General features: G+C 41.3%; 1 protein-coding gene across 1 annotated transcript in view; it reads right to left on the reverse strand.

The window, feature by feature from the left end:
* lrmda (leucine rich melanocyte differentiation associated) overlaps positions 1-26,338 on the reverse strand; it is a 645,680-nt gene that overhangs the window by 226,319 nt on the left and 393,023 nt on the right. Inside the window, exons 3-4 of the mRNA XM_033012480.1 lie at positions 19,822-19,948; positions 18,578-18,717 (exon numbers count right to left, since the gene is read on the reverse strand). Coding sequence (XP_032868371.1) covers positions 18,578-18,717; positions 19,822-19,948 — 267 coding nt within the window. The remainder of the gene's footprint in view (positions 1-18,577; positions 18,718-19,821; positions 19,949-26,338) is intronic.

Here is a 26,338-nt window from a genome sequence, read left to right on the forward strand (position 1 = left end):
CGGTTCAGTCAGTCAGTCACACTCTGCCAAAAACTACAGTTCTTCAACTACCATTTAGATATAATGGATGTCTTTTTAAAAAGAAACACAAAGAAAATAGTTTTCCCCACAAAATAAATAAGAGTAAATGCACTCAATGGATTTCTTGAACCTTTCACTTTAGCTGCAATGTAGTCAAAGTTGGGATTCATATACAATACAAGGGACCAGGAGAAATCCATTATTGGGGCTCAACACTTCTGCTGCTTTCAGTGAATTCTGTTACTCGATATTTTTATTTCCCAAAGAATCTCCCGTTACTGCGGTCATCATTTCCTTTAACCCCTAATTTTATTTGTATATACTGTATTTTTCAGCAAACACTACTGCAGGTAACATACTATTGATTGTAAGTCTGGCTGAGATTGCACAGTCTTACCAAATCTGAGATTGAAAGTTTTAATATGTTGGTGACTGTTCCTTAATGAATGGCACAAATGCAAAATATCAAAAGATGCTGGGAATCTGAAATATAGACAGAAAACTCTGGAAAACACTCAGACAAAGATGCATTTGTGGAAAGGAAACCAGAGATAATGTTTTATGATAATATCAAATACTGGACGCAGTGCTTCTTAAACTGGTGAATAATAATAATAATATTAATAAACTTATTACGGACTCAAGGTCCAGACAAGGGGCAACATTACATTAAAATGCATTGCATATTAAAAAAATATCATAAAGTACATATAAAATCTTAGTATATCACTTATAAAAGCATCATAAATTATATATTAAAAAAAACAATACATGAATTAAAAATCCAGATTAAAAGAATGTGCAATGTTCTACAACGAGACAACGATACCAGTGTCTCCACAACTGGGATTCGTAGCGTGTAGGGCTAACCCTTATGTTTGACAAGGCAACAATAATTACATTTTTAGAGTCATTTATCCTGCAAGTGAATTTATACATATGATTTCTTAGGATAGCTTCTAAAGTACTGACTCCTCCAGCCACAAACATGTTACTAGCACTACACCATCTAGGTTTCCTTAGCAGTGTTCTCATGGCATCGTTATATGCCACCTTTAGTCTCTGCAAACTTGTCTTTCCATAGTTTGACCACAGGGTGCGCAGTGTAGAGTGGTGTGCAGTATGCTCTAAATAGCGACATCTTCACCACACCTGCACACGCACCAAATTTACGCAAGAGAAGGATTCACCCAAGGGTGAATTAAATTATTTTGGGGTGAATGAAGGGTGAATGAGAATTTATTCAGATATAATACACAAGGTAGAATAAGAGGAAAATTACCAAAAAACATAAGACAATTTAGTCGAGGGTGACTGCATTTTTGTGATAAAGACTCAAGGGTGAATGGCACTGAAATAGTTTAAGAGGCACTGCACTGGAGGATACAGTTTCAAGGTGAGGGGCAAAATTGAAAGGAGATGTGCGGGAGGGACAATTATCTTTACAGAGGGTGATGAGGGATGGAGGAGTGAGGGGGTGGAGGTGGAGGTGGAAGCAGATATGTTAGTGGCATTTAAGAGAGTTTTGGATAAACTTATGGACGTGCAGTAAATGGCGGGATGTGGATTATTTACAGGGACATAAGAGTGATTTTGGCATCATGTTGGGCGCAGATATGGTGGGCTGAAGGACCTGTTCCTGAGCTGTACTGTTCTATGTTCTATGTTATGCTGATGGCCCAATGTATTTACTCTTTTTCCCTCCCCACAGATGCCGAGTATTTCTGGCACTGTCTGTTTTATTTACTGTCACGAATATGTCACACCTCAATACATGAATAAATTCCGCAAAACTTAATTCCATTTCGTTCTCATCTTGTTCACCGCCGTGAATTGGTGGATCAAAATTTTAGATAGAAATAGGGAGAAGCAGTGGTTTGGGAAGACATTATTTTGAGAGATAATTAGGCCTTTCTGTCAAGCCAGTCATTCTGTAGGATGGGTGTGTTGCCACATGCCTCTGCAGTTTAATTTTGTACTTATGCGAGGAACACGTTTGAAGTGGCTGTCTGACGCTGGCAGTACGCCAGACACCAAGACAATGATCTTAAAGAATTTCTGCTGATTCAAGCTTCTGAGTACATTTAGTTTTAAAACTCTCGACACAAAGTGCTGGAGTTACTCAACGGGCCAGGCAACAACTCTGGAGAAGATGGATAGCATAGGTGACGTTTTGGGTCGGAACCCCTCTCCAGACCCGAAACATCACCTGTCCTTCTTCTCCAGAGATGCTGCCCAACCCGTTGAGTTACTCCAGCACTTTGTGTCTATATTTGGCCTAAACCAGCTTCTGCAGTATATTCAAGAAGGAACTGCAGATGCTGGAAGATCGAAGGTACACAAAAATGCTGGAGAAACTCAGCGGGTGCAGCAGCATCTATGGAGCGAAGGAAATGGGCGACGTTTCGGGCCGAAACCCTTCTTCAGACTTCTGCAGTATTTTGTTTCTACTTTTAAAACTCAGCAATCCTCTCCAGTGGTTAGACACATGCTGGTTGTGTAAGAAGGAAGGACGGAGGGAGGGGAGGGCGGATGGTTTCTGGAACTCTGCGATGGCAGTGTTTGCCACCTGCAGTTTACAAAATGAAAAAGAAAAAAAATCCAAACGGAAGATGGAATTCAGAAAAACTTTACCAAAGGATGAACGGTATAGCGTTCATATGTACAGTGGTGCAGCTGGTAGAGCTGCTGCCTCACAGCTCCAGAGACCCAGCTTTGATTCTGACCTTAGGTGCTGTCTGTGCGGAGTTTGCACGTTCTCTCTGTGACAGTGTGGGTTTCTATGGGTGCTCCGGTTTCCCCCCACATCCCAAAGTTGTGCGGGTTTGGAGATTATTTGTCTTCTGTAAATTGCCCCGAGAGTGTAGGGAGTGAATGGGAAAGTGGGGGAACAGAGCGAGTGTGAACGGGATGGTTGGCATGGTCTCTGGGCCGAAGGGCCTGTTGCCTTCCTACAGCTTTCAGTCAATCTATGCCATAAACATGATTCTTAAAGCATTGCTGACCAAAACCTTAGTGAAAGCAATTAGTCAATTTTAATAAAGACTGTAAATAAAATATCTTCCCTAATTAATGGTGCTGCATAATTGACAGCTCAAATTTCTCCAGATGCTCTGGAAACCTAATCATGCACATCTAAGGTTCCACTCATCCAACCAACGTTTATGGTCATTTATTCAATATCATCCTGAACGGGTTAGTTTGTTGTGCTTGATTTTACTCCAATGGAGGATCTTTAGAAGTTCAACAATGATAAAGGCTGGCAGCATCATCAAGGACCCACACCATCCGGGCCATACACTCATCTCCCCACTACCTTCAGGTAGAAGGTACAGGAGCCTGAAGACTGCAACGACCAGGTTCAGGAATAGCTCCTTCCCCACAGCCATCAGGCTATTAAACTCAGCTCAGATAAAACACTGAACATTAATAGCCCATTATCTGTTTATTTGCATTTTATCAGTTCATTTATTCATGTGTGTATATATTTATACAATGGTATATGGACACACTGATCTGTTCTGTATTCGTGCCTACTATGTTCTGTTGTGCTAAAGCAAAGCAAGAATTTCATTGTCCTATCAGGGGCACATAACAATAAACTCTCTTGAACTTGAGACCTTCAGATTGGCAATGAACTATGGAGAGGCAAAAGTGGAAAAGTGCAAGGACAGGCAAGAACTGGAATTTAAAAGACACCAAGAAAGTTGCTATTGGAACCACACTCAATAAGCCTTGATATTAACTGACATGGGCGACCTGGTTCCTTTCTAACTCAGAGGCACACATGTAGACACATTAATAAATGGGTTTATTTTACCGAACGCTGTCATAATGCAAAGACCAAGTTTACCCAATCACACCCTCTGAGGTAAAATAACACAGATGGAGGCAATTCAAAATGGAAATGAGAACAGATCGAAGTGCATGACATTACGAGAGACATAGATAAGGTATACTGTCAGAACCTATTTTCCAGGATGAAAATATTAAATACTAAAGGGCATAGCTTTTTGGTGAGAGGGGCCAAGTTTAAGGGAGATGTTCGAAGCAATCTTGTTTTTACACAGAGGGTGGTGAATACCTGTAACACTGCCCTGGGGGTGGTGGTGGAAGCAGATACGATAGCAGCATTTAAGAGACTTTTTGTTTAGGTACGTGGATTTGCAGGGAATAGGGGAATATAGATTAAGTGCAGACAGATGAGTTGGTCTTGGCAGCATGTTCGGTATAAACATTGTGGGCCAAAGGGCCTTTTTCTGTACTGTACTGTTGTATGTTATATAACTATTGGAAAAGACTTGCAGTTCAATGTTGCGGATTATTTTGTGCACCTATTGTGTAAGGTGGTTTCTGAAAGTGAGGACAGAGGATTCTTCTGGTCTGCATGCAACGAAGAGCCTTTAAGGGCCTTTCCCACTTTCACGACCTAATTCACGACCTCTGCCGAGTTTACCCTTGACTCATATTCGCAGCATGGTCGTAGGCAGGTCGTAGCAGGCCGTGATGCTAGTCGTAGGTACTCATCAAGTGGCATCAAGTATGTTGGGGCGTTTTTCTAGCCTGATGAAAAATGTCCACGAGTAAAAAAGGTCGTGAAAGTGGGACAGGCCCTTTAATGTTCTTCCATCCCTGGCAAATAATAAACACGCCCAAAGTTAAAGCAGTCCCAATTTGTAAAATGATATTGTCTCATTCAGAAGAATTTCTCCCCACCCATGGTTAACATGAGCTAAATGGTGCAGGCAGTGACCAACACTTCCAAAAGTCATTCAGCTGCTAACATTCAGCTGCTTGTAGGTAAACCCACCCTGTCATTTTCTAGCCCAGGGCAAGCATAGTGACAGATGTAACAACAAGGAATTACAGATGCTGGTTTAAACAAAAGGACACAAAGTGCCGTAGTAACTCAGCAGGTTGGGCAGCATTTCTGGAGAACAAGTGACATTTCGGTTCGGGATCCTTCAGCAGACTGATTTGTAGTGGAGGGGTGGGGTGGGGGGGGGAAAGAAAGCCGGAAGAGAGGAGGGGCAGGACAAAGCCTAGCAAGTAGTAGATGGATACAGGCGAGGGGTGTTGTTGATAGGCAGATGGGTGGACAAAGGCCAGAGATGAAAGGACAGAAAGTGTGAGGCAAAAGGGTTGAAGAATTGCAAATTGTGAAGTGAGAAGCAGAATTGTAGGGGGGGAGAAATGGGTGTGAGTCCGTGTGAGATCCAGTGGAGAGACTGGGGATGGGAGGGGGGGGGGGGGGGGGGTAAGATGGTGGGAAAAGGAAAGAGTGGTGGAGAAAATAGTATTTTCCAAACATACACTGGATCTCCATTTTAATCCTCTTCCCACTCCCATTCTGACCTTTCTGTCCTGGGCCTCCTCCATTGCCAGAGTGAAGCCCCTTTCTTTTTTGCTGCTTTTTATCTATAAGCCGGACAATACATTATGAATTTACATCAAACTTAACATATGGTAGCAGCAGGATTTGCTACCTTTCCCATGGTGAGTGTGTTGCATTGCAGAGAATTGAGTAATACACTCTGAAAGTGAAACCAAACATTACCTGAAAGGACTGAATGGAGTGAACAGGCTCGTCGTCAAAGATTAATTATGAGGGCGTAAAGGAAATGTTATTATTGCTCTAAACTTTGGATAAAAATTTGGCAAAATTGCTGCAGCTTCTAACCGACAATAACCGTGAAGGCATTTATTATTTCTTGGTTTCACTAGAAGAAATAGCCAATCCACATTCTAAAACATACCATTACCTCTGGGAGAAATAAAGGAAAGGGAAAGCTCGGAGTGTATAAAGTTGAAATGTATTGAAGGTGTTGTTGGGAATGGGTATTTCATAAGAAATGGATTGATATTTTCATTGGTGTATGGAGAAAATCTGTTGTTATCTTCCTTCTCAAAACCATTCCACACTCAGTGATTATTAGTTTAACACGAATTGGCCTCCCCCTGTTCCGTATATTTCTACCATTCTATGAAAAACCATGATGGGTAAACAGGACCAAAGTGCCTCGACAAACAAGCAAAAATGGAATTCACTTTACATTGGAACAAAGCTTGCCACATATAATCGTCCCACCAAACATTGCCATACCTGGTCATTCATACTTGCAAGTAATTGATTCAAGTATTACATCAACATAATTGGAGAAAATTATCTGAATTAATTGTGCGGCACGGTGGCGCAGCGGTAGAGCTACTGCCTTACAGCGCCAGAGACCCGGGTTCAATCCTGACTACGTGTGCTAGTCTGTACTGATTTTGTACATTCTCCCCACACCTGCATGGGTTTTCTCCCAGATCTTTGGGTTCTTCCCACATTCCAAAGATGTACAGGTTTGTAGGTTAATTGGATTGGTATAAATGTAAATTGTCCTTAGTGTCTGTAGGATAGTGTAAAGGGTCTGTCCCACTTACGTGTCCTTGGCACGCAAATTACGCGACCAAGGACACGTAAGTGGGACAGGCCCTTTACTATTCGGAGATCACTGGTCAGTGAGGACTCGGTGTGCCGAAGGGCCTGTTTCTGTGCTGCATCTCTAACCATTGAACAGGGGACATTGGATGATGCTCTCCAAGGATAGGAGCAAGTGATTTGAAATTAGTGCCAACCTACTGTATATTCAAATTGTTGTTAACAAGTACATCTAACTTGTACTGAAGAAGGGTTTCAGCCCGAAACGTCGCCTATTTCCTTCGCTCCACAGATCCTGCCTCACCCGCTGAGTTTCTCCAGCACTTTTGTCTACCTACGATTTTCCAGCATCTGCATTTCCTTCTTGAACATCTAACCAAACACTGGTTTATAATTCCCAACTTTAATTAAGCAACAGTACCCTGTGTGTTCCATCATACAAAGTATGTGTTAGTAAAAAAAAAGCAGCACATCCTCCCAATTTACTGTGAGCAAAGCCAGAGGAGATGGGCTAATTCTAAATAAATATAGCATTAATTAAATGCTCCATTAGTTTTCCTTCCAACAAAAAAATGTCAGCATCATATACAAAATAAGTACCAGCCATGAAAGCAATAATATATTTCATCTTTATTGCTATAGCTCCAAGGTAAATCAATTTGAGTTAAGCATTTGGAACTAATTTGAATCCCAATATTTTTTCCGTTTTAACAGCACCAGGCAAGGCATGCAATCGCAGCAAAAAACAGCAGCAATCTTGATCTATCCAACCACACTCTGATTTTTCAAAACCAGGTCAAACACAAAATAATTTCTAATTTTGAACTCACTTTTAAATAAAGATGTCATGCAAGAACATCCTGCTGATACATATTGCTCTCACACTGAAGCATGGTGGGGTGCAAAGGCAACGCAAGGGATCGGCTGGAAGTATTTGTCAGGAGAAAGTGAGCAACGTTTAGGGAGAGGATTAATGGAGCAGTACAGCGCAAAAACAGGCCCTTCGGCCCAACTCATCCATGCTGAGCAAGATACACTATCTACGCTAGGTTTGCCCGCATTTGGCCAATATCCCTCTGAACCTTTCCTTTCCATTACCTGGCCAAGTCTCTTTTACTTGCTATTATCGTATCTGCCTCTACTACCTCCTCTGGTAGCTTGTTCCATATACCAACTACCATCTATATGAAAAAGTTGAGATGCACAAGGTCTAAGTCACAAGGGACTCTAAGCATGAGGGTGAGTTGTGTGGGACCCAATCAAGTTGTGACCACTGCAGAAGGTGACATGTAGGATGATTTGGTGTGTAGGAAGGAACTGCAGATGCTGGTTTACACCAAAGACAGACATAACAAGCTGGAGTAACTCAGCGGGTCAGGCAGCATCACTGGAAAAGGGGAATAGGTGACGCTTCAAGTCAAGACCCTTCTTCAGGTTTGTTTACAGACAAGATATGAATGGAGGACAGAGTAGAAACGTAGAAACATAGAAAATAGGTGCAGGAGTAGGCCATTCGGCCCTTCGAGCCTGCACCGCCATTCAATATGATCCAACTCAGTATCCTGTACCTGCCTTCTCTCCATACCCCCTGATCCCTTTAGCCACAAGGGCCACATCTAACTCCCTCTTAAATATAGCCAATGAACTGGCCTCAACTACCTTCTGTGGCAGAGAATTCCAGAGATTCACCACTCTCTGTGTGAAAAATGTTTTCCTTATCTCGGTCCTAAAAGATTTTCCCCTTATCCTTAAACTGTGACCCCTTGTTCTGGACTTCCCCAACATCGGGAACAATCTTCCTGCATCTAGCCTGTCCAACCCCTTAAGAATTTTGTAAGTTTCTATAAGACCCCCCCTCAATCTTCTAAATTCTAGCGAGTACAAGTCGAGTCTATCCAGTCTTTCTTCATACGAAAGTCCTGACATCCCAGGAATCATCCCAGGAATCCCAGTAAAGATGATATGCAACCTAAACTTGAGTAAAAATCCTCAGGAAATACGAAGTGCTGAGATTTCACCAACTTGCTCTGAGCGGAAGCTAAACATTTGACACAAAATGTATCTATGTCCCCAAGGTGAAACCAGGAGGCAGCAAGGGAAAGCAACTACAAGTAGACAGAAACACATCTGCACCTCATTTACATTCCTTGTCATTTCAGATCATTTTATGATGTTGCCAATGGCTTGGATTTTGCAGGAAAATAATGGTTAGGCTGTCAGTTCCCTGGCATTACAGAGCTAATGTGAAGTTGAAAACAGAAATGTACAAGATCTACTTTGATTTGCCCTAGACTTCTACAAAACCTCAGTAGACTGGTACCTTATGGAGACATTTGTCACTGAAACTTATGAATGGATGTCTATCATTGGCATATATAGTCTGAGGAAGGGTCTCGACCCGAAACGGGGTCTGAAGAAGGGTCTCGACCCGAAGCATCACCCGTTTCTTCTCTCCAGAGATGCTCCCTGTCCCGCTGAGCTACTCCAGCTTTGTGTCTATCTTCGGTTTAAGCCAGCATCTGCAGTTCCTTCTTACACAGTTGGACAAGACATTGGTGAGATACATTTAGAGTATTTTGTTCAGTTTTTGTCACCTTCGCTCTGTTATAGGAAAGAGGTTGTTAAGCTGGAAAGGGTGCAAAAAAGATCTATGAGGATGTTTCCAGGACTCGAGGACCAGTGCTATAGGGAGAGGTTGAACAGACTAGGACTCTATTCCTTGGAGCGCTGAGGATGAATGCTAATGTTATAGAGGTGTACAAGATTATGAAAGGTAGATAGATGAGGTAAATGCACAGTCTTTTTTTCAAAATGATCAAAATTACATATCCTTTTTGGACATGTTCAATCACAAAAAAAAACCAGGGTATCTAATCAAATATCCAAGATAAATGGATCAGTATTAATTTTTTGAACTGTTTGCTTATGGGGACTTTGTTGTTTTCCCTGAAGATAGACACAAAAAGTTGGATTAACTCAGCAGGTCAGGTAGCATCTCTGGAGGAAAGGAATAGATGACATCACCTGTTCCTTTTCTCCAGAGATGCTACCTGACCCTCTGAGTTAGTCCAGCATTTTGTGTCTATATTTGGTGTAAACCAGCATCTGCAGTTCCTTCTTACGCACTTGTTGTTTTCCAGGTTATCACACAATTCCTTATCGACTGTAGCATTGATATAATGGAATTGGCCTTCTCTTTTATAAATGGCCACCCAAAAGGCTGCAAAAAACTCAGTTGGCAGATTTCAGCTCAATAACTGAGAGACTTGTTGGTTCGATGCCGATTGTAAAATGTGGGCTACTATGTTTATTTTAAGAATGTTGCAGTAGATTTGGAATTGAAGATTTAAAATCCGAAGTCACATACAACAAATATATTACAGGAAACTATTAATAAAAAGTTGGTTCACGAGTCTGGAATTTCCATTCAGGGTTGTTATGTAATTTCCTCTATGACCTATCACAAGGGTCCATTGATGAATAAACTGGGGCTGCATAAATAGCATGGACATTTTATAGCTTGAACATTGATCCTGTTGGACTATGCCATTAATAAGAAAGCACTACATGCCACTAATTGTTGGAGGCAGCATCCACAAAGCAGGAAACCAGATGGCATAGTTTCCTTCCAATAAGGGCTGGTCATTTGGTGTGAGTCATGTGCCATTGTTTAAAATGATAATTTGTCGTTCGTATACAATTTTGAGAGGAATTAAACGTAGAAACATAGAAAATAGGTGTAGGAGTAGGCCATTCGGCCCTTCGATCAAGACTGCTCATCCAGAATCAGTAGGAAGGAACTGAAGAAGGGTCTTGACCCGAAATGTCACCCATTCCTTCTCTCCTGAGATGCTGCCTGTCCTGCTGAGTTACTCCAGCATTTTCTGTCTACCATCCAGAATCAGTACCCTGTTCCTGCTTTTTCCCCAATATCCCTTGATTCCGTTAGTCCTAAGAGCGTTATCTCTCTCTTGAAAACATCAAGTGAATTGGCCTCTACTGCCTTCTGTGGCAGAGAATTCCACAGATTCACAACTCTCTGGGTGAAAAAGTTTTTCCTCATCTCAGTCCTAAATGGCCTGCCCTTATTTTTAAAATTGTGACCCCTGGTTCTGGACTCCCCCAACATGGGGAACAATTTTTCTGCATCTAGTCCAACCCCTTAAGAATTTTATATGTTTCTATGATCCCCTCTTATCCTTCTAAGTTCCAGTGAATACAAGCACAGTCGATCCATTCTTTCATCATATGCCATTCCCGCCATCCCGGGATGATAGGGAATTGATAGGGTGTATAGTCAGAAGCTTTTGCCCAAAGTGGTAATGTCCAACACTAGAGAGCATAGCTAAAAGGTGAGAGGGGGAAGTTTAATAGAGATGTGCAAGGCGTTTTGTTTTTTTAACGAAGAGTGTAGTGGGGGCCTGGAACATATTGCCTGGGGTGGTGGTGGTGGTGGCGGCATGTACAACAGTGGTGTTTGAGGCTTTTAGATAGGCACATGGAAGTGCGAAATAGAGGGATATGAATCATGTACAGGCAGATGAGATCAGTTCAGCAGAAAGACATTGTGGGCCGAAGGGCCTGTTCCTGTGCTGTACTGTTTTATGTCTACGCTCTATGTTTGCTTCCAATATGTATATTAGAAAATGACATAAAGACAAAAAATAATACCGATACATTATTACAATATTATGTTTAAGAAGGAACTGCAGATGCTGGAAAATCGAAGGTAGATAAAAATGCTGGAGAAACTCAGCGGGTGAGGCAGCATCTATGGAGCGAAGGAAATAGGCAACGTTTCGGGCTGAAACTCATCTACAGACTGAAGAAGGGTTTCAACCTATTTCCTTCGCTCCATAGATGCTGCCTCACCCGTTGAATTTCTCCAGCACTATTACAATATTGCTCTAAGTTTATTTTGCAGATGGGACCAGGAAGAAAATCAAGTTTGGGATATGTATGTATTTTAATTTTCCAATGTGTTCTAAATCACCTGGAACTGCTACTTGTTTGTAAGTGTCACCTCCATTGCCTCCTTGCGTGACTTTTCCCATAATCAATCATCACCAGGGTTCAAGAAACAGAGACTTAACTGCATAACGCCCTCAATATACTGGACATTATCCAAGATCATTTCTTCTTCTGAGGCTAGTAATTGTGAAAGGCAAAACGTTGACACGCAAGAAAAGGGTTGGTGGCAGTTTCTATTATTTGTCCCATTGTGGGCAAATGTGGAATAACTATCACTTGCACATAGGCTTAGGGAAGCAATCCTACCAACATGAAATTCATGCCGATTTATCATGACCATACAAAGGTACAGACAACATAATTCCTTTTTGATAAATCCTTTCACCACTCTTACACATACACACTCAAGATCATTTTAAACATGAAATATGAGCAAACTCCTAGATACTGAGTTTAACTGTTAGAAGTAGAATGATTTCCTTTAAAATGTATGGCAGTCTAAACAACCATATGAATTGGATCGCCAGGTCACAGCAATAATAATTCATTGCCCTCGATCACTGTAATTCCCAAACAAGTGAATACAGTCCACTTAACAATAACTTTCCACCATAACAGAAAATGCTGGAAATTCTCAGCAGGCCAGGCAGCACCTGTGTTAAGTGAAATAGTTGACAGATGACAATGAGTTGCAGAGCCAAAATGTTGACTCTTTCTCATTGCACAGATGCTGCCTTACCAGGTGATCTTTTTAAACGGTTTCTGTTTTAGTTTCAGAGTGGCCGGCCGGCTTGAAGGAGTGAGGGGAAAAAATCATCACAAACCAATCAGTTTTTGTTTTGGCCTCATAGTCAATAACAATATGGTTGTCCATTTAAAACCAATGATTGGTGCCATGGACTTTGATGTTGCAGCTTTCAAGATCATATTGTTGACCTTTCTCCTCTGCCAAATAGTCCTCAGTTAGCACTATGGGATGAAAATAAGTCTACCGTTCCTCAGTTAAAGACGAGATCTTACCCAGGTTCTGTGCCAGGTTAGCGTATTGTTGCGTTATTGGAAGTTACGTGACTCCAATTGCACAATGTGGGATCCGTGGACAACAGTTCCATTCCTGACCAAATCTTGAACGTAAATTCATTGTTACCATTCACAAATGGCTGGAAAGTGGACATATTTATGGGGTGTCTACATGAGGGGTTCAAACAACTTTGCATTCATTTTCACACCTTGATACATACGGCAGAGCGGAAAGATTTTGCCCTCCTTGATTTGGTTCCAATTCTGCTAGTTCGGGCTGAGGTCTGGTGTTTTAAGCAGGCTATGTAACAACTTCACTCACTTCATATCTCCTTTAGATGATCTCAATGGCTGTCGATTGAACAGGTTAATGACAGACTGATGGCTGGAGCAAGGATGAATTTGGAATTTGAAAATGGTGCCGGGTCATGTTTTCTGTGATAGAAGGTGGGAGCAGTGTTTGGATGTATTGAACAAGATGTTCACTGTACTTCAGGTGCAGTTTAACTACAGCTATTGCTAAACCTCTATTTCTTGAGTTCTTACTCTCTTGATAAGGTTAGCATTCTATTAACCTCTTTAATTAATTTCTCCACCTGCCCATAATCAAGGTGCATGGACCTTTAAATCTCTTTGGACATTCTTTGCTTCTCATATTTTATTGCTCAGAACATATTTTGTTTGTTGGTTGGTTCAATCAGGCCACATCACATTTTGGGACCCTTATTCAGACCCATCCTTTCCTTCCACTGCTGCCTGAGCAGGTTTTAATAATTATTAGGTAAATCTACACGGAGAGATAGTAGGCTTATAGAAACATACAGCTTGGAAAGAAGCCCTTCAGCCAACATGACCATGCCAACCAAGATGCCTTATCTACACTAGTCCTACCTGCCAGCATCTGGCCCATATCCCTCTAAACCTTTGCTATTCATATACACGTCCAAATGTCTTTTAAAAGTTGTTAAAGTACCTCCTAAACTACGTGTTGGTTCACATGCTTGATCAATGGTATTTTATCATTAATGTTTTATTATTATTAATGTTTAGTGTTTTCTGAATCATCTGTAACTGTCACTGTATGTCATGTTGTTACTTGTGGGCGGAGCACCAAGGTAAATTCCTTGTATGTGAATACTTGGCCAATAAACTTACTTACTTACTTACTATCAAGATGCTGGAAATGCTGGAATCCTGAGCAAAGAAACAAGGTGCTGGAGAAACAAATCGATTGGGACAGCATCAGCTGGAGCGAATGGACAGGCGGCGTTATCAGTCGGAATCTTTCTTCACTGATTGAGCAAAAGCGTAACAAGTGGATAGTTATGATGGTTTTTCACCATCAATATACCACAGATGCTGCCTGGCCAATGAGTTCCTCCAGCACTTTAACTTTTGTTCAAATCTTTATTATCAGCACAGACATTTTCAGCCAAAAGGCCGCTCTTTTGCTGTACTGTTGTGTGTTCTTCATGCACTTTAACATCATCCACCGAGTATGGCTCATTGCCAATCTCATAAAGACTGCTCGCTTTTTGCATGGATATAGTCCCGATAAAACACTCATGACTACAATGATCATTCTTCTCCTGTCCCAATTTAGGGATATTTCGTAAACTGCTGTTCAACTACAGGCAAGTATTTATGAGTGCTTTAAGCATTGTCCAATTATTCTCGTTGGAGGTTTATTACTTTTTCAAGCAATGTGTTGCAGAATAATTCCATATTATGTTCAACCTGTACACTTCTGCAAAGCTTAATGCTTTTAATTAAGGCCCCCAGTGCAATAATACCATTTCATAGATCATTCAGCATCAAGCACAGCCCATCAGTACTGCTTTAAGTATTTGGGGAATCAATTAGAACCAACAAAACCATCTCCTTTAACTGATATCAAGTGGCTTCGTCTATTGGGTCTCTGCTGCGGCAGAACAGAGCGTGTGTGTTCAGTTACATCGCTTGCAAGGAACTGATATGGGGGGGGGTTGTTTCCATGACTCAGCAGAGGTTAGAAGCATTGGAGGGAGCAATTTACCATTAATTAACAAAACTACCTTCCTTGAGAAAGTAACTTGCAAAACACGGAAGTACTGATGTGTAGCAATAGTACTGAGGGAGCCCAGCTATCTGGAACATTCAATTATGGGCCAATAGATTTTTGAGAGCAAATATCCAATATACAATATCCAATAGGCAATAGACAATAGGTGCAGGAGTAGGCCATTCGGTCCTTCGAGCCAACAATGTGATCATGGCTGATCATCCCCAATCAGTACCCCGCTCCTGCCTTCTCCCCATATCCCCTGACTGCTATTTTTAAGAGCCCTATCCAGCTCTCGTTTGAAAGCATCCAGAGAACCTGCCTCCACCGCCCTCTGAGGCAGAGAATTTCACAGACTCACCACTCTCTATGAGAAAAAGTGTTTCCTCGTCTCCATTCTAAATGGCTTACCCCTTATACTTAAACTGTGGCCCCTGGTTCTGGACTCCCCCAACATCGGGAACATGTTTCCTGCCTCTAGCGTGTCCAAACCCTTACCAATCTTATATGTTTCAATGAGATATCCTCTCATCCTTCTAAACTCCAGAGTGTACAAGCCCAGCCGCTCCATGGTGTATCCAGGTGTAAAATAGTTTAGATTAGTTTACTTTAGAGATATAGCGTGGAAATAGGCCCTATGGCCCCTCGAGTCCACGCCGACCAGCGATCTCCGCACCCTAACACTATCCTACACACTCTAGGGACAATTTAGATTTATACCACGCCAATTAATCTATAAACCTATAGCAGTAGCTCTACTGCTGCACCTCCATGCCACCCATACACCTTAAATGGTTAAATAGCTTAGAATGTTTATTAACAGTATTTTGGGGTCATTCTACTCATTTCCATTTCTGGTTATAATTTCCTGGATAGATAAAACTCAAAAATTTCATCTACTCTTTTAATCGAGTATACATTCAACTTTTTATTTGGTGAAATAAATCAGCTCATATTTAATAAGTGAAATTTGGGTGCCTCTTGTTTTAAAGCTCCTTTGGTCCTTACTGTTGTGTTATTGCCTTCAAATTTGTAAACCTGTCATGCTAGTGATGCTGATAATGAACAGGTTTCAGAATTGGTCATCGTGGACAAAGTTCATCATACCATTCCTCTTGGAGAAAATGCCCTCAATTTCTAGTCTCTTGCCAGTTTTTAAGTGCAATTTATAACTGTCCTCTTAATTTCTTCCCTTTTATATTCTCCCATTATCTGCTCGGTGGGGATTTTGTCAAAACTGAAAATACCACTCTCAGAAAAATGACAATCAGAAAACATAACATAGAACATTACAGCATATAAACAGATCCTTCAGCCCATGGTATCTGTGCAGTCCATGATACCAATTTAAACTGTATATGGTATTTACCCCAATGGCCTTCCTTCCCACAACAATCAGTCTGAAGAAGGGTCTCAACCCAAAATGTCACCTATCCATTTTCTCTGGAGATGCTGCATGACTCACTGAGGTATTCCAACATTTTGTGTTTATCTATGGTCTCTACTCTTCATATTTTCTGCCTGTCTAAATGCCTCCTAAAATAATTTTCAATATGGATATCAAGTTCTACTTTCTCTCGTAATGTTTAACACTTTTCTCTTTCCATTGGTACTTTCCGCTCCCTGCAGTTCTCCCACACGTCACTGCATCTCCGCAGGTGTGGGATATCATTCAGAGTTTGCCTCCATGGTCATTAGTCAAGTGGCAGCCAGGATTGCCTTAGCCACCTATTCACCCACAGCGAGATGGTCCACCCAAGGTCTTTCCTAGTTAATGCTACCACAGGAGTTGGCACCGATATCAAACAGCAATCGAAAATAAGGAATCCTGGCTGACTTCCCCGGACATAACTGTTGGAATCCTGAAACCAATTTTTAATATGCTACCATTAACATAAAATCAGCAAGCTCAGCAAAAATCCAAACAACCTGGAGTTGTAAGTTGTGGCTTACATCTACAACTGACTGAGATTTTAGGCAGTTAATTTTTGTTGAAGGAGAAAGTCCAAACCTCCTGATGATCACAAGAAAGATAAAATAATTTGAATATGACATTCTTCACGACTTAAATCCTGTTGCATTTAAAAGAGTGGGATCTTGGGGTGGGTGGCGCGACCGACGTTGCAGCGGCCTCTGCAGTCTGTCTGTGTATTATTATTTTTTTGTCCCGTTGAGGGTTTAGTTTGTAGCGGGTTTTTAAATGTGTATGTGTGGGGGGTGGGGGGTGGGTGGGGGAAACTTTTAAATCTCTTCCCTGCATGGAGACCCGTCCTTTTACTTGTCGGGTCTCAGTTGCCGTTGGGGCCTAGCGCCGTGGAGCGGCCTCCAACCGGAACGACCTGGGGGCTCAAGTCACGGAGCCGCGGAGCTGTGGAGCTGCGGACTTACCATCGTGGAGCTAGCCAGCTTCGGAGTGTGGAGAGCTGCGGTGGCGCGCGGCTGCGACCCGACTCCGGTGGATGGTGACACCGGGAGCCCGCGGGTCCCCGGTGGGAGACTGCTTTGCGGGGAACCGGCAACGGCAACGGCGACTTCTCCCGCTCAAATTGCGGGGTTGAGAGTGACCTGGAGCGGGGCCTTACATCGCCCGGCGCGGCTTTAAATGGCCGCGGACTTGCTAGCGCCCGCCGGGGGCTCCAACATCAAGACCCGGGGCAGGGCCCTACATCGCCCGGCGTGGCTTTGAGTGGCCGCGGACTTGCTAGCGCCCGCCGGGGGCTCCAACATCAAGACCCGGGGCAGGGCCTTACATCGCCCGGCGTGGCTTTGAGTGGCCGCGGACTTGCTAGCGCCCGTCGGGGTCTTTGACCTCGACTTCGGGAGAGGAATGGAGAGCAGGGGAGAGATAAGACTTTGCCTTCCATCACAGTGAGGAGGAGATTCACTGTGATGGATGTTTGTGTGAATTGTGTTGGTGTGTGTCTTGGTTCTTTTCTTGTATGGCTGCAGAAACCAAATTTCGTTTGAACCTCATGTGAGGTTCAAATGACAAATAAACGGTATTGTTTTGTAGGTAAACAGTAATATTTCATGTTGATAAGTTATAGGAGAAGAATTAGGTAATTCGGCCCAACAAGTCTACTCTGCCATTCAATCGAGGCTGATCCACCTTCCCCTCTCAATCCCATTCTCCTGCCTTCTCTCCATAGCCCCTGACACCCACACTAATCAAGAATTTGTCAATCTCCGCCTTAAAAATATCCATTGACTTGGCCTCCACAGACTTCTGCCGCAATGAATTCCACAGATTCACCAACTTCTTACTGAAGAAATTCTTCCTCATCTTTCTCAAGGAATGGCCTCTGGTCCAAGACTCTCCCACTAGTGGAAACATCCTCTCCACATTCAGCTAAAATATGGTGATGGTCTGGTAATTGTGCACAAAATAATGGTGACTATAGCAGTGGAAAGAAAATAAGGAGCATATCAAAGAAAAGCGTAGATACATTTGTTTCCAGTTTCTTCTCAGGAATTGCAAACTGTGAAGACACAGATGACTATCAAGAGGACATTACCTTAACACAAAATTCTAACAGGTTAATACAAATTTTACTGGATATAGGCCCAATATAGGTCATATAAAAACATAATTTACAAAGCAGAAATGCTGATTAAATAGATTTATCCCACATCTGTTTTTTGTCAGTGAATTCAAATTATGGAACAAATGTTTACCTCCTGTATTAAAACTAACACCACAGTCCAACTGTGATTTAAGCAAAAAAGATTTGGATCACTTTTTACACTTAAGCAAGTCCAAAATACAATGTTTATTATTAATCGCAATATTTTAGATATATTCCTTCTGAACTATTGCTCTATATTACATGTTATAAATATTATATCACGGACTGCAAAAGATGTCAGTCACATGTCTTTTTGACAGTTCTAAATGAACTGCTGAACAACTTCCTGAAGTTACTTTAATCATTTAAGTGATTAATAACTGGGACATTATGAATAAATGTGCCTGTTAGTTAAAGAACATTAAGCCAATAAAGAATAGTACTTTATAAATGCAAATCAGCTGCAAACAAGTGGAAGACATTTATCTGAAATGAGTAACTACAACAAATTTCTTAGCAGCAAGCAAAACTGACCTGTAACGTTGATAGTCATTTTCATCGTTGTCCAAATTAACAAGTTCATTGGGACAGGCTACATTTCCAAGGAGGCTGAGGTACTTAAGTGAAGGGACTACTTCAGCCAAATGATCCAAAAGGCTATCTAATTCAGTTATGTGTCAAAGGTTATGGTTAAGGATTCAATCACATTAATGAAAAGGCATTTATAAAGAAGCAGTCATAGGTAAAATATAATTTAAATCAGGGGCTGGCAATCAAAATTTACTACTGCACTCAGGACCTGTCAAAGTTATTGTTGAAGGGCAATTCACTGCTAACATATGTCAGAATTTTGGCATATATTGAAAGAATCTGCCTCCTTTTAGTTCACTCGCTTTCTTTCAAAGGTGATTCAGTTTCAAACATTTAAAAACTTTGACAAAATGATGGATGTTGTGTGGCCAAATGGTAAGCAATTGTTGAAACTGAAACTTTTCCAAGGAGGAAACAAACAGCCACTTCACACTGCATCCATCATGAATTGTAAAATGAGTCCACAGTGGCAAACAATAACAGCCATTTTGCCCCAAGTGCATAAACGTTGGGTTAAGATGTTAGTATAGTCAGAATTATGTCTCCAGTAAATTGCAAGATACATTGTTTCTGCACTTTCACTCTAAAATTTTGATTTAAACGCTCGTCAGTACCCCACTTTCCATGCAGCTATTATAAAACCTTGCCCAGAAATGATACAATACATAGTGTTTAACTTAGTATGCAGAAAAAGTGTGGTTAATGTGAATTTATCCAAACACAACATTAGCTTTGTCAGTCCTTTAAGAATTATTCAATAGATGCTGCATACACATATTTTAGAACACCATTCCAAATTGTATTTATCTCAATTTGATTAAGTATGCATTGCAGTAAACACTATTTACACCCAACTCTGCCAGTTATTTGTTTTGTTTCCCCCTCATTTAATAGTTTCCAAGGGCCTGATTCTATCATGTACAATAATTATTCCAGCAGAGGGCCCTCTTCTGCACAAACCGTTCCCCATCTTCCTTTAACATCAGATGTTATTCCTTCCCCCTCCCTCTGCCCCACCATCCTTAATGCGTTGACGGGAATTCTGAACAAGACTTGGATCGGTGCTGCTAAATAACTTCTGGCCTGCCCCTCATTCAAGGGAACAGGCTCGTGCATAAACAAAATTTCAAATGATTCCCTTCAAATTAGTTGCTACATAATTTAACACACCGCTGTGCAAAGGATATTTGGTTCTTGTTGATCATCAGGGTATGAAGGTATGGTAACCTAGGCAACTGTAGGTCACTTCTGAGAAGATTGTTGTCCAGGATTAGTTCTTCCAGGCAGACAAATTCTTCAAGTCCTTCTAGTGACCTGAGACAATAAGAGAACAGGAAAAATGATATGCTACTAAATCAGGAAGACCATTATCCACGGAAATAAATATTTCACCCTTCCCTTTCACAAGCTGGAAAGTTTAAGTTCGGACTTGACAAGCCAGTGAATGACAAGAATTAGTGGCAGAGGGAACACTGGCTCAGGCTCACATTTTTCACACACTGGCAGAATGAAGAATGGGGGTCACTTAGTGAGTAGCCAGGATCTAAAACAAAAGGCTTCAGATATGGGGCCTGGAGGATGAATTTGTCAATGTCTTGTACCTTGAGGCACCCAGCCTCCATTGACCCAAACCTTCATTCCCAAGATAAATAACTCTGTCACAGTTCACCTTCATTCCCTGAACACAAATTTAAGTTGTCATCCATCATTCAGTCCAAATATCATATTCTGGTGCAGCTAATGAATATAGGTTTGCCATCACGCTCAGATGTGACCACTGTTCAATCTGAAGGGATGACAGAATAAAATTAAACGTGATATTTATCATATGGGGCTTGTGCTTCCACCAAAGAAAATCTCAGCTGCCAACTGCCCCCAAGAACTGTGCGTGGTTTACTCCTCTGTACCTGGGAAGCCTGTCAGGGAACTAGATTTGCGGGGGGGGGGGGGGGGGGGGGAAGAGAAAAACAGCCGGTGTCTGGTATATTTAACAATGGAAAACGTTGTTTTTGAATAATGGTGTATAAATAGAAAATTCTTATCATGAGAATCAGCAAATGGATTGCAACTGGCAAACAGGAAAAAAAACACACACACACATCTAAACGCTTCAGGGGATGCATAAAACAAAATGACAGACCATGAAGTGGGACAAAGAGTCTGGAACACTAGAGGGAGTTGCCCATTGAAACAGACCCGCTCACTACTAAAGCCTGATTTAGTTTCAGAAACAGGCAGAGAAAATTTCTGCACAAATCCCCTTACACCTGTCTGATTTTGATAATTTTGCCATGTAATTTTATTAACTGCTCAGTTTAAAAAAAAAGTAGCTGTATCACACAAGGGCTTGCTTATTAATTGCTGTTTTTCTTGTCATCAGCATGATGTGCACTGTGTGATTTAATCAGTGAAATTTACAAGTGTAGGCGCAAAGGGGATGGTTGGGGGGGGGGGGGGGGAGGAGGAGGAGGGGTTGGGAAGGAAGGGACAGAGGGCGTTGAAAAGTGGCTCTTATTTAAATGTCTTCTGCTTCTTAATGTTTTTTTGTACACACTTTCCCACCCCACGCTTGAAGCAAATAGCAAATTGAATAGTTATGCTCAGCAGTCGGTGTTTTTTTTCCCCGTAGTTTTGTTGAAAGCTGATGAACAATGTCACGACGCCTACTGTGTTTACCTATTACACGGCTCTAATGACCTGCAACTGCCCATTATCTCACCCACAGGTACCATCTCCTTTACCTCACTGCAGGGCTCAGCACACTCCCAAAGGAATCCCAACACAGCCGAGAGATTTACATTGCAATTTCCAAAGTCACATCAAGATGACAAAACATCAAAATGCATTTCATTCTGCCCGACTCAAATGGAGAGAACTTTTAAGTTTCCACTGTAATTAACCCTATCCTCGTTAAGATAATTATGATCAAGCTCTCTGTCACCGCTAATATCCCAGAATCATTGCCTATGGCTCACACTTCACCCTCATTATCTTACAGAAATGTAGCATACAACATGCAGTGGCGGCTGGCTGCCCCGCTGAGAATCAAGGCGGCTTGCTTTTGAAGGGAGTTGGGGAGACGTTTTGGGGGGGGGGGGGGGGGGGGAGGAGGATGAGGGGGACGGTGTTATAAGGATAGGTCCACAACACCAGTGTGAAAAGGCAATGTTTAGATTCAAACAAAGCAGCACAGACTTGGGAGTGACAGGCAAATTGACATGCTGTTCAGAGGGCATATGATAAATGTTTGATGAATTGGCAAAAGCTGAAGGAGTGATGGGCTTCATATGTTCATAATGGACTAGCTGCCTTTCAGTTCTGATTGCCTGCCAAGATAAGAGAACATAATGAATGGGCAAACAGAGCCCTGCTATATAAAAAAAAAAAGTGGGATTCAACTGGTTTTAATAAACTTAATAAAAGTGCAGAAGCTAGAGACGGCAGTTGAAATGAGATGTGAGAAAAGAAGGGAGATTAGATCAACTTTAAAAATCTTGTCGGCAAAGTTGCAGGATGAGAAGGAAGTCGGAATAAAAACAAAGTTCTGTCACAGAGGCTGTGAGACAGAGAGCCTCCGAGAGCTCTGGGTGAATTATACACTGCCTCTCAAGATTCACAGCCCTTCGTGGTAGGAGGTTAATATTCTCACATGTCATTAGGTCTGCTGGCTCCACTGATGGCTCATTGAATCAGGCAGCAAATTATTTCCTCATGCTGGAAAGGACACCACACTTCAAAGGGAAGGAGCCAGGGTCAGACTGGCTCTGCAGTTTGATTAATGACTCAGGATCAGCAGAGGTTGCCTGTAGGTATGAATGTGACTGAGTCTTTTGACAAGACTGACTTTAGAGCGCGGCTTGACCTGGGCTCTTACCAACTTTGCTTCTAACTATGCTTTTGACCAACCTGATCGGGACTGTCAGTTTAATTTTCTGACCCTTTACACCATGCTCCCAAGGATGGGAGTCATTGTCGGCACAGCTTGATATCTTCTTTAAAAATGTGTAATATTCTTACAAAGTGAACCTTTAATTTAGTGATCCGACTCAAAATGCTGCATCTGCAGTTTTACTCCTTCATAAACTGTGCCTTTACATTTGGCCGAGCTTGTTCCGACAGATAAGGCAGCATTACTATTGACAGTCTGTTTGAGTGTCAAAATACCACACTAAATTATCATTAAGTGTCTGTCACTTCTACTTCTTCTGATCAATCGCATTTGATGGATGTCATTGATGCAACTATGCCAATGACCCCCTTATTCAGCCACTCCCTGCATCAAGACCACATCAAAGCAATCCAAGAGGCCCACACCTCACCCATTTCCCTGCTCCCCCATACATCTCACAGATAAGCACTTTAAACCAACAAAGCACCATTACAGAAGTTAGACATCAATGCCAAATCAAAGGCTTTTCCTATCGCTACCTGCACTCACACTCCTTTAGGCAAGAGGAAAAATCTCAATATTTGAACATGAAGTTGAAATAAAAATGGCTGATTGTATTAAGTGAGAGTAGACTGAGACCTTTGCAGTAAAGTAGGGATTAAAGTCCCTGCCACCTGTGTTGCCAATCTCATGGGCCCCATTACCTCCATCTTCTTCATATTTTTTAGCCAACAGATTAAAATACTAGTCCTACAATCTTTGATCTTTCATTCAGCGACATAAATCCATTGAAGCCTCTAACAATTTCTGCTGTGGTAATTAGTACTTATTAAAAGTTTTCAGCAGTCCTTGCAGTATTTTATTCCCCCCTAAGAAATTGCTTCTATAAGTACCTTCCATCTTTGAAATATCCGCATGACTCGCTTTCTTCTTAAACTAATTCATGCAGATCAAGTAGATTAGTGACTCTATTATTTCAAAGAACAAGGGAAAACAACAGGTTTTTATAATCTACCTGACCCAGGGATGGTGGAGTTCTGATTAGGATTTAGATACATCATTACAAACATCTGTGTGACTGGGCACTTAATTCAGACATTTAAACAATGTGAAATAAATTTTCATAAACCTCAGAGACTTTCTCTATGAAACCATCAATTTGTACCCATTGCCATTTGTTTGGAAAACATTTAAAATTGGTTGTATATTTTAAATTATTTAGTTGACATCTCACTCGTGTGTATTCCAGTACACATAAGCCATAAATTCTTTCACATTTAACAAGAGTTCTTTGAGGTGCTGTATAAATAATATGAAGGTGGTTATTTATTGATGCTCATTGCATTACTTTCTTTTTTATTTCTAACAGTGCATCAAAGGCGATGATTAGACATACAAGTAGAAGCACATCACTGAACTTATGAAAGCAGTAAATCAAATACCGCATTTACATTGGGCAACAAACTACTACTGTGTATTTAAAATGGACACTTTTCCCTAAATTACTCCATTCACTTTATCAAAACATAGTTTATGTCAAACAAAACACATAAAATCAACACTAACTACACTTTCCAGTGTGGTAAATCAGTACAGAAATCTGTGCACTATTAAAATATTTAGCATAATACTTTAATAAGCACATTGCCTAAAATAAAATATAAATTGCTGATTTAGTGGAGTCAGCATGGAAACAAGTCCTTCAGCCCAACTTGTTTCTTGCCAACCAAGATGCCCTATCAAAACTAGTCCCGTTTGCCTTGTACACCTTTTCTCTCCATGTACCTGTCGTTTTACCTAAGTACCTATCTTTTAAATGCCGTCATTGTACTTTCTGGCAGCTCCTTCCAGAAACCCACCACCCTCTGTGAAAAATATTCCACTCGGGTTCTGACAAAATCTTTCCCCTCTCACCTTAGACAGATACCCGCTAGTTCTTGATTCCTCTATATTGTAAAAAGACTCTCATGCATTCAGCTTTATCTATTCCCATGATTTTACGCACCTCTTTAAGATCACCCATTAGCCTCCTGCACTTCAAAGAATAAAGCCCTAGCCTGCCCAACCTCTCCCTACAGCTCAACCCTTGAGTCAATAGACAATAGATGCAGGAGTAGGCCGTTCGGCCCTTCGAGCCAGCACCGCCATTCAATGTGATCATGGCTGATCATCCCTGATCAGTACCCCATTCCTGCCTTCTCCCCATATCTCCTGACTCCGCTATCTTCAAGAGCCCTATCTAGCTCTCTCTTGAAAGTATCCAGAGAACCTGCCTCTACCGCCCTCTGAGGCAGAGAATTTCACTGGCTCATAACTCTCTGTGTGAAGGGTGGGGAGAGGGAGATGCTGACACCGAATCTGGTGGAAATGTCGGAGAATGATGTGCTGGGATGCGGATTTACTAATCCTCAAAGAATCTATCACCTCATCTTTTCCCAGGATTATATTTTATCTGCCACTGTTTTGCCCATTTTATTCTCATCACTATTTTCCCATAGCTGAAGAATGCCCTCCACATTGACAACACTACGGCATATTTTTGTGTCCTCTATGGACTTAGTAATTATATCCCCTGGACTCACAAACTGCAATTAGGCGCAGTGCCCAGGGTTAGGGAGGCAAAGTATTGGGTCTCATACTCCCAATGATAATCTGGTGACTGTCCCTGCCGGTTTACATTTGCACTTTGGTTAAGAACAAGACTGTATTCAACTATGCCGCCTCAGTGATTAAATAAAACTTCTTCCACCTGCTAGCACTTCTCGTAGCACTGACCTACTCCCACTTTAAAAGGGCAACAGAGATGGAGGCTAGGTGGAGGAGAAGGTCAAAGAGATGAGAGATAAGCAACTAAAAATATTTTTCTTTCTCTCCAGAGATGCTGCCTGATCGTAACATTTTTCTTGTCTATCTTGCCATCAACTGCAGTTCCTTTTTATTACATTAAAAAAAAAAGTATTTTGTTTTAAATATCAACATAGTAACAGAATGTAAAGTTGTAGAGAATTACACTACGTATAGCATAGCACCTGGCCCCAACTAAACTATTGTTGTTTATGCTCTACTCCTACATGTTTGGCTCAGCCACTGTGGTGTAGTAGAACCCATATTCATGCCACTCTTAAGCTAGAGCAACTTCCAAACAGAGCAGTCAAAAACAGAAATTTTGATCATATTAAAAGCCAACAAATATATACTGTAAAGGTTATGTAAACTGTGGATGCTGGTGTTCCGCTGAGCTACTCCAGCATTTTGTGTCTACACTGTAAAGGCATTGCTAAAACAGAAAGGCACTTTAACAAACTTATTTATTGTTGAAAAGTCTAAATACTTGCAAGTTCTAAACTTTAAATTAGGGCAAGTGATTAAGTTTTGCTAAATAATTTTACAGATATGAATATTTATCAGGATATTATGTCATGAGCAAATATAAAAATACACTTAACAAATAACAGAGTCTTATTTTAAGTAAATAGTTAAAACTATGTTTCCACTCTGTTATAGTGTTACTTAAACACAAAGCTGTAACATAGCAAATTAAAATGGTTCACAAGGTTGGATTTCTTTAATAAGCTGCTGGTTTTTGGTGGTTGAGGATCAAATCTCACAAGACCCAGCAAGTCTAAGACACCCTTTTACATTCGAGCTGTCCAAACCGCTGTCAACATCATTAAGTGTTATTCTGCAGTCAATCCATTCAATTAACATTTTTCTTTATGGTGTAATCAACCAAAACTTTTAAGATTGCCACATCAAAGATTTGTGTTGGAGCCTGTGCTCCCAAATGGGTCTCTGATCTTTCCTATAAAAATGAC

The sequence above is a fragment of the Amblyraja radiata genome, chromosome 37, assembly GCF_010909765.2.
Source record: "Amblyraja radiata isolate CabotCenter1 chromosome 37, sAmbRad1.1.pri, whole genome shotgun sequence".
Taxonomy (NCBI): domain Eukaryota; kingdom Metazoa; phylum Chordata; class Chondrichthyes; order Rajiformes; family Rajidae; genus Amblyraja; species Amblyraja radiata.